At 36.7% G+C, this 10450-nt stretch overlaps 1 protein-coding gene across 1 annotated transcript in view; it reads right to left on the minus strand.

Moving 5' to 3' along the window:
• fgf14 (fibroblast growth factor 14) overlaps positions 1–10450 on the minus strand; it is a 293247-nt gene that overhangs the window by 64129 nt on the left and 218668 nt on the right. The window contains exon 5 of the mRNA XM_037687064.1: positions 3295–3311. Within this exon, the coding sequence (XP_037542992.1) occupies positions 3295–3311 (17 nt within the window). The remainder of the gene's footprint in view (positions 1–3294; positions 3312–10450) is intronic.

The raw sequence follows: 10450 nt of genomic DNA on the forward strand, positions 1-10450 counted from the left end.
TATATATATATATATATATATATATATATATATATATATATATATATTATACATTTTCTCAACAACAGACATGTTTCCCCTATTTCAGTATTATTTGCATGAGTTGCAGAGGTATGTATTCAGTTTTGAACATGTTCATAGGCCTGTCACAATAACAAATTTTGCTGGGCAGTTAATTATCTTGTAACTAAATTGTCCCGAGGTATGAGTGAGGGAGTGGATGGTGTTTGTCTCGTTTGTCTCTATGTGGCCCTGTGATGGACTTGCGACCTGTCCAGGGTGTACCCCGCCCCTCTCACAGTGATTGCTGGACATGGGCACTGGCGACCCCCGTGACCTAAAATGGAAGAAGTGGGTAAAAGGAAATGTGTGGATGGATGGATAGTAATTATTGTCAAATTTAAGAATACATTTTGGGTACTTTTTGTGTGTAGTACCTTTTTGACCACTGGATGGCAGTATAAGACTGTTTGAACCGAAGATTGGATAGTGAGGGAGCGAGCAGCGTCTCTTTAAGAAAAATGGGAGGGAGGCCCCTTGACGTGACATGGACTGTCTATTGTTCCTGTTTTTTGGTTCTCAGAATGGCGGATACTCTGTGTGGCTTGAGCTCTTTAGCATTTTTCACACAAAGCTTTCAACAAAAAAAACAGTAAACAAGTTCTCAGCTTCTTTTTGCAGAGAAAAACAACACGAGGGCATGGGTTTCAACCTTGAATGTTGGACATTCGACAAGACAGAGGGTTTTTTTTTTTTTCCCAAAGTCGGCCTGTTAGCTTAGTTTGTAGCTTAGCTTCTCAGCTTAGCTGCTTTTAACCATCCAAAAATGCGATTTTGGATGGTTAAAACAGATTTTAAAAAGAAAAGAGAAAGGGAGGAGTCAGTGAAGAGCACTGGAGTTGAGACTTTTGTCATCCAGTGTCTTCAATAGAACGAGAAAAACACAAAGAAACGATAAAGCTGATAAATGAAAATGAGTTGATAATTTTTATTTATCATACGATTGATACAAATTGATTTATTGTTTATCGTGACAGGGCCTACATGTTCAAAAGTCAAATACAATAATTAAATTAAGAAAACAGTTTCATGTCCTATTAGGTATTAATGTAATTTCACTAAATATTTTATACAACATTATTTTACTTTCAGATTCCAATAAAACTTCACTTATGGTTGTTTTTTTTTTTGTTTGTTTGTTTGTTTGTTTTTTCTTTTGGCTCCTCTCTTCTGCAGAGGTAGAAACAGAAAGCAAACTCATATGAAAGTTTGTCAGTTGTTTAAGGTATTTTTATAGGAATGCTTTACCCCATAAAATGTTTGCATATATATGAGTTTGTTGTCTGGGTGGGATAAATAATCTACTTCTAACCCTTTAATTATCCATGACTGTTTTCAGGGGTAAATCTATGGATTGTACAGAGGAGATGTGTTTCTCATTTTCTCTTGTGCTGTAAGTGTTGTACCATACATGTTTTTGGGTGAGACAGGCAGCCCGCCATGGCGCGGTGTACATTTTTGGAGAAGACTTGTGTTTATTTAATACGAACACACCTGTAACCAGATGTGAATACCAAAGTCCATGCTCAATAATCCTGATTTAAAATCCAACATCGTTCAGTCAGGTCATCTGGATGTTTTTCTTTTTTTTTTGCTGAGATGTTTCGTCTTTCAAAAGACTTCCATAATCTGAGATACCACCAAACAAAACTGATTCCCACTAACGGCATACTCCATATTGGTGTAAAAAAAAGTTTGCTGGTGCTAAAATGACGTTTGGGACCTGCCCTCTCCTTTGGGGCCCACCCTCTCCTTTAGGGCCCGCCCTCTCCTTCAGGGTCCACCCTCTCCCTCATCAACTCCTCTGAGAGAGTCATGCCAAAGTGTTATATGTGTATAGTTAACAGAACCTGTATGTGCTTATGCCTGGGCAACCATTTTTTGTAACTCCTGTTGTAGATTGTAGATTGGGACCGAGATGGTGTAGAGGTGGGGCAGCCGACTTAGGACCAGAAAGTCACAGATTCAAATCCCTGCCATGTCCACATGTCCGTGAGCAAGAAACTTAATCCCTAATTGCTCCACGGGCGCTTACATAGCTGCCCACTGCTCCACCTGGGTGTATCTCAGTTGTGATGGGTTAAAACTAATGTCATCACTCTATGGAAACATACAATGATGACAACACAGTACTTATTATTATTATAATTATTATACAACAAGTAGCTGTTCTGTATTCTTCCAATTCTGACACTGAATGTCCAGAGCAAATTGGACCTTTCAAGCAGCTGGAGATAAAGTGTTTCAGATAGCAAGGAGGTGGGAGAGAAATTTACAGAATAAATAAAGTATTAAAAATTTTAAACATTAAAGAAAAGTACATGCTCTATGAATAAAATTATGAACCTATATTTTAGTCGTTTGTGATTTAATTTTTCTTTTTTCTTTTTTTAAATGGCTTTTTGTAGACGAACCCAGAGGAAGATGGTGGTGAGGAGTTTAAAATTAACTAAATCAAACTTTATTAACAAACTAGAAAAAACAAAAGCTGATGAGGCAGCACACTAGAAGAAAATCTAATATAAAAAAAACTCAGTAGAATACAGAATCATGATAAATCCTGAATGAACAGATACTGAAACTCACACAGAAGTCAAACATTGCCAGATTGACTAGATTAGGACATGGAGGGAATAAATAATCAAAAACTCATGAACAAAAATGATAACAAAAACAAGAACAGCTGAGTGGGCATGACAAGACATGATCTAAATATGAAGACTGCACTGAAGAAAACTGAACTGCTGACAGACCGAGCAGAAAAAGACGAGGAACATACTAAAACACACACACACACACACATCAGCCAAAAAGAGTAACTAAGCCTGATCTAAAAAAAAGTGTTGAGTTACATTAGTAAAAAATAAATCCAGTTGAAGTTGAAAGATGAAGATGACTTAAAATTAGTCTTTTTTTTGTGCAAATTATGCTATTTAACATATAACCCTGTCAGTATTTTTTTTTTTTACATATACAACCATTGTTCATTATTTAACAAAGGACATCTTTCATAAACAAAAAAATCATAGAGCATTTGACAATTTGCAAAAGAGGTTGGTAAATGAATATGATTGTTAAACAATAAAATACCTGCATAACTGGGGCTTCAGGCTTGAGTAATCTTAAAGATACGATTTGGTTTTATAACACTGTCAACTTTGAAGTTTTTGGCGTGAAAGGAAGAAGCACTCCCATCAAGCTACTTAAGACCTTCTTAGATTCTGAATTGGGCACAGCAGGATACAGATGCCCTCCATCACATGTGTTTGATGATGCCGCCTTTAACAAGGGGAGCTGATGCTTCTGCACTGCCCCAGATTGGACCTTTTCATAAGTTCAAATCTAAAAGGACTGCCCAAGAGATGTGGCAAGTCAATTTGACAGTCATACATTCATGATAAAGAAAAGAAATGCGTTTCTAAAGAAACCTAGTCAACACAAAATGCTGAACTTTTAAACAAGAGACTGTATTAAAAGGACTAAAAGATTTGCACTGGAGAATCTTTCTTTGGCATCACAATTTCATCATGTGTAATCCAATCCAACACCTTCTTTTTTAGCTTTTAGGGATAAAATATTAAAGTCCTCATAGGATAATTAAAGATTTTATTTTACTTGTCCTCTCATTTAAAGTTGTCCATTTCCTTCTTATCAATTATATCACAATTGTCAAAGGCCTTTAGAAAATCTTGCTTATTCTACATCATTCATCACACCAAGAACAACTTCTATTACATTACAGCGGAAATGTTTCAGCTAAAGAGCAGTCTAGAGGAGAAAATCACCCAAAGTTCATAGGCTTAGATAAAAAGGAAGCAGAATGAAAAGAAGTGAGATGATTGAACCCCTTCTTTATTCTGCGGTATGTCTTTTGTGCAGAGCTGCACTATGACTTTGATGCTATCTCTATCATTTAAGACACCTCGAATGCCTAACACAAAAGATTAGGATGAGCCTTCAGAGGCATTGAAAGGGCTTGAGTGGAATTCTTCTGATTCACTTCAAGTTTTGTTCATTATCAAAGTACAACAATGTAGTAAAATCCACCATTTTTAATTTGGAAATAATGCAAAGGACTTTCAATACAGACAATGAATGATGGATTGCTTGAGAAGATAAGCTTTGGCAACACAGTTTGTTTTTCTCAGATCAAACAATTTTTTACATGTTTTGCATACAAATCACAAATCAGCAGGTTTTGTTTTTATATTTAAACTTCATTGAAGTAGTTTTTTGAAAATGTATGTGAACAAATACCAAAGTACCCTTACTAGCTAGAAAAGGTTGACAGAGATTTTGCTTGGGATAATGGAATGTTGCTGATCATGCTGCTGGACTCATGCTGCTGATTATCTCATGCTGCTACATTCATTCATACAGATCTGCTCACCACAGACTCATGTTTGGTCTGGTGTTGATACGTCGTATTGTTTTACATTATTAGTGTTTACCGCATATCTTAGATCTTTTAACGTACTATTTGGTGTTTGTTTAGTGTATATCTTAGCTTCTTAGTTACGGCTTATTTTTATACTTTATATTTTGCTATTTTTGCATTTAACTGGGACATCTTGTACATAATTTTGTTCTACCTCATGTACCACATGTGATTAGGGATGCACAGTATTGGATTTTTGGCCGATATGCGGTATGCCGATATGTTAAAACTTATTTGGCCGATACCGATATTTTTTATATACTTTCCTTTGTCAGAACATAGCCCTCTTATTTAGGCTTATTTTCCACAAAAAACTGTGTAAAAGCTGTAAGAGCTGGTGACATATATTCAGTAACAGCCACATGATATGCATAGCACTTTAACTTATATTAAATGAAAAGTGTTAAATGTTATGTATTAGCATTATTCACCTGCGATGCTGTCTCACTTGTGGAGGCTTGTTTCAGGTTCCTAGCTGCAGTGTGGGATCCTCTGCACTCCTGTGCATGAAGGACAGCCTTTTTAATTTCAGTGTTTTTGTCTATCCATTATACCGTAAGACTAATCATGCTAACGGGGCTAACATGGCGTCCAAATGTCTATGGTAAAACTCACCCAAGTGTTATCAGCTATTAGCTTCTCAATGATAGTGGAAATGACGGCTTGTAAATCAGATAAGGCTACGTTAGAAAAATATCTCAGACTGCGGACAATGTAGCGAGGCTCATCGTAGTCCAAAAATATTCAGAATCCATTATCCTTAAAAAAAATAAAAAAATATCCACACCGTTGACATTTTGACTTCTATGCCGTGATCAGATCAGGTAGGCGCGCGTGATGTCATCACATTGCACTGGCGCTGGCGCTGCAGGCATCCTTGTCACTGGGTTGTCATACAAAAACAGTGTCTTTTATATTGGTGAGTTATTTTGATGGAATGGTCAATGTTCGATAATGCACTTTAACGTTAATATCGTCTGATTCCGGTACCATGCCATTATTATTGTGCATCCCTACATGTGATTCTAATGACAATAAAGATACTTGAACTTGAACCTGGAAAGACTGAATAAACCCTGCTTGTAGAGCAGAACAAATGAAGCTGAAGGAAGGGATGGTAAAGATGGAGGAGGATAAAGAACATCTTGCAAGATTGCCATTAACAGAGTAATTTGCACACTCAGGAGCAAAAAGAGACCTTTGAGTGGGTGGGTGGGATGGTTGACATCTGATCAAAACATCCATTAGGAAAGAAATAAGCTGCAGATGGTGGCCAAGTGGGTAGCAAACCGTTGTTCCCCTTTACAGCTCATCTGACAGAAATAAACATGTCAGTAGGTTGCCAAATAAAATATTGTAATTATCAGACTCATGTCTATTCCTATATTATCTGCTGCATTTGGATGTTAATTAGCAGGTTTTATTAGTTATTAGGAAACTATGATCTGCTTTCAAAGCAGAAACTTTTAGCAGAGCTTTGAATTTATTCCAAAGAAAATTCAGTTGTAGACGTACATCCATACATTACTTTCAGAGACATCCCTTCAAATGTGTCCACTGTCACTAAATTTAACATCATGTCCTGAATCTAGAGGATGTTTTCCAAACAGCTTCTTATGTTTTGATTGCTTAACACATTTTTTTAACAAGTCAACATTTGCAGCTACTCAGAATATAATATGTACACAGTTTTCTTTACAATCATTCTCCAGAGCTCTGTGATATGCTTCCAGTCTTCACTGGGTAAATAATATTCACCTCAAACTGAGTTCTCTGATATTGAGTGAATCAGTATGTTTTTAATATTACTGTTCTTTTGTAACAATAGTCCTAAATTCAAGAAGAACTTTACAGTCTGATAATGTGTGTTTGACTGTAGGGTGTTCTTCTTTATTGTTCTCTTTTTATTATTTACAGACAAGCTGATGCACTTTAGTTTATTTCTTGATGATTTCTTGTTTTTGTTGTTCAGCCAGTACTGAACTGTTTTAAGACTGTGAAATGATTCAAGATTACAGTCTGTTATAATTGGGAGTTCAAGGGGGTACATGATTCTTTTGCACACACTGAATTTGATCTGCACTGTTTTTATTACTTTTATTGATCTTAATGTTTTAACAACTGTTTTTATGTGTTTAAATGTTCTTGATTTTATATGTACAGCACTTTGTGGCAGCTGTGGTTGTTTTAAAGGGCTTTATAAATAAAGTATTATTATTCTTTTGTCAAATGCACGGATATTTTATACAATAAAGCATCATTTATTGGTTAACTCGGAAAAAATGATCTTGTGTGCAAATTTTTAAATAATTCTACATATTGAATTTACATAGTTTTATTTGTTAACCTCAAACTCTCTTTAAATTTTCCTTTGCACCATTATCTCGCCAATTCATTTATACAGAACAAAAAATAAACGCAACACTTTTGTTTTTGCTGACATTTTTCATGAGCTGAACTTAAAGATCTGTTTGTTTGTTTTTTTAATGTACGCAATAATCCTTTTTCTCTCAAACATTGTTCACAAATTTGTGTTAGTGAGCACTTTATCTTTGCTGAGATAATCCATCCACCTCACAAGTGTGGCATATCACGATGCTGATTAGGCAGCATGATTATTGCACAGGTGTTCCTTAGGCTGACCACAATAAAAGGCCATTCTAACATATGCAGTTTTATCACACTACACAGCACCACAGATGTTGCAAATTCTGATGGAGCTGACTGCAGGAATGTTCACCATAACTGTTGCCTGTGAATGGAATGCTCTTTTCTCTATCATAAGCCATCTCCAAAGGTGTTTAAGAGAGTTTGGCAGTACATGCAACTGGCTTCACAACAGTAGACTGTGTAACCTTGCCATCCCAGGTCCTCTATATACAGCAACTTCACCTCCAAGATCATCTGAAACCAGCCACATAGACAGCTGCTGCAACAATCGGTTTGCATAATGTTAGATAATTTTTGGCAGAACGTTTTTATTTCTGTTTTTATTGTATGGCTGAGATGGCTGAGAACATCTTTCCCTCATGCTTTGAGAACATGCCCGAAACATTCTCTTATCTCCATCTGGAGGCCGACTCTCCGACAACCATGGATCATGTCTGACTGCAGCTGGCTATTAGGGAATGCCCACTGGACTCTGCTGCTATATAAAAGTCTGCAGTTGACTATACAATGCTCATTCTGTGACATATTCCATGCATATGCATTGTGTATCTATGTATGTATGTCTTGAATGGGTCCTTGCAAGTAAAATGCTGATTAAAAATCTCCTGTCATTGAGTGTGGTTCTTTTGGATAAACAAAGTTAGTGAGAGAGATTTTCTCAAACACATATCCAAAAAAAATCTGTACAAATAGTCAGAATCCGTCTCAGGAAATCGCATCTGCATGCTCGTCATCCTTATCGGGGTCTCCACATGACTGCAGTTCATCGTCATAACCGATTTGAGTGGGCAAATTCTCACATTTGATGACGTTTGAGAGGTAAATGGTAAATGGACTGCACTTATATAGTGCCTTTTCTGTCTTATTTCAAGATACTCAAAGTGCTTTACACTACAATCTGTTCCTCATTTACCCATTCATACAGCACTCTACTAGATCTCTACAAAGCTAATGGAACAAATCATTCTAATGAGACTAATCAGTGCTTTAGATCACATTCATACACTGATGGGACACACATCAGAGGCTATGAGGGGTTCAGTGTCTTGCCCAGGGACACTTCATCATGACTGCTGGTGGATTCGAACCTCCAACTCTCACATTGGAGGATGACTGCTCTAACAACTCAGCCACACCTGCCCCAGGTGAGGTGTTCTCTTCATGGATGAATCCCGGTTTTCACTGTTCAGGACAGATGGCAGAATGGGTACATGGCATTGTGTGGGTGAACGGTTTGCTGATGTCAGCGTTGTGCATCGGGTAGCTCATGGTGGTGGTGGGGTTATGGTATGGGCAGGCATATGGTATGAACAATGAACACAGGTGCATTTTATTAATGACATTTTTAATGCACAGAGATATTGTGACTGGATGCTGAGGCCTGTTGGTGAAGCATTTGTCCATGAACATCACCTCATGTTGAAGTATGACATGACCCCATGTTCAAGGATCTGCACACAAATCCTTTAAGCGGAAAACATCCCAGTTCTTGTGTGGCCAGCATACTCATCAAACATGTCACCTATTGAGAATGTTTGAGATGCTCAGAGTATATAACAACTTGTTTCAGTTCCTGACAATGTCCAGCACCTTTCCTCAACCAGTTAGGAGGAGTGGACCAACATCCCATGGGCCACAATCAACAACCGGATCAACTCTATGTGAAGATGTGTTGCAAATGGTGGTCACACCAGAGAACACAAGTTCTCTGCTCCTCAGGACCCTATCCAAAACAGCAAAACTGCACATTTTAGAGTGGCCTTTTATTGTGGCTAGCCTAACAAGAAGTGCTCACAAACACAGATTTACATAAATTTGTTTACAATATTTGAGAGAAAAAGATTTATTGTGTAAATAGAAAGTCTTGCATCTTTGAGTTCAGCTCATGAAAAATAAGCGCAAAAACAAAAGTGATGCACTTATATTTTTGTTTAGTTTATTAGATCTAAATTTAATCTAATTGGATGTTCAGAAAATACTCTGTTAAACCTCTCAGTTTAAAACTATTGAAAACATTAAAAGAGAGATTACATTGTGTTTGTACTGGCTTTCTGTAAAAGCTAGAATTTATTTTAAAAACATTTTTTGTCACCTTTAAGCCACATTCTACCATTAAGAGCTCACTGTTCTAACAAAAGGAGAGTTGTCACTTTTAGAGTGTAGAAAACTTTTTGTTCCACCTCTCATTCTCCCAACAGAATGAGAAGTGGAACTTTTACATTCTCCACTGAAACCAGCTTCCAGTTGGGGTATAGGACAGAGAAGCCCCCAGGGCTTGCAAGTCTTAGCTTGAACTATTTCTATAAGGTTAACCCTACCAAACTGTATTGCTATTTAAAACATAAATTTGTTTAATTATGGGTTTGAGTTCCCTACATTGTTTTATTATAATCTATAGTGATAGACTTGTTTTTCGATCATTTAAACCTTCTATGATTTTACTGTGTTTAGTAAGCTGTGAATTCATGCTAAAAATATATATTTCCCCTGCATTTCCTTTTATTTCAAATACAAAATGAACAATTTGTAAGTCAATTTTGTTTGTGTGGAGCTTGAAATTACAACATTTATGTACAACCAACATGGTGAAGATTAACTCTTTGAGTATTGCAACATAGACAGTATTAGTCTCTGCATTAAAAATCCCAAAAATTGCAAAATAAAAAATAACACGGTTCTACTAGGTCTATATTTGAATTTCATTTTATGCTCAAAATAATAAGATTAAGCATTTGAGAATCACAGTTCACAAGAACAAGCTCTTACAAAATGAGTGAAGAATAAAATGGCCATGTCTGTTATGTGCATGTGAAGATAGCAGAGGAAAGAAGACACAACATTTCTGATGGATTCTTCTGTCTAACAGAGGAGCACTTCTCCCAGAAATCCTCCAACTGGTTTATTTATGTGACTGATGCAGCATGTTGTACATTGGAATTGCCACAAGGTCCTGTGATGGACTTGTGGCCTGTCCAAGGTGTACCCCGCCTCACGCACAGTGACTGCTGGATATGAGCACCAGCAACCCCTGTGACCTGAAGAGGAAGAAGCAAGTAAAGAAAATGGATGGACGAATGGAATTACCACTGCTGCTGCATATATAGAATTTGACATAACGATCAGGTAAGGTATTAACTTTTCACGGATTTTCCACAGAGCCACATTTCACAAACACTATTGCTTTTATGGGGAGCCATTATCCTTGTTAAAATTCAGTTTGTTTCTTACACATGTGGAAAATTATATATATGTATATGTATATATATATATATATATATATAT

Source organism: Nematolebias whitei, chromosome 13, assembly GCF_014905685.2.
Source record: "Nematolebias whitei isolate Nwh7 chromosome 13, NemWhi1, whole genome shotgun sequence".
Taxonomy (NCBI): domain Eukaryota; kingdom Metazoa; phylum Chordata; class Actinopteri; order Cyprinodontiformes; family Rivulidae; genus Nematolebias; species Nematolebias whitei.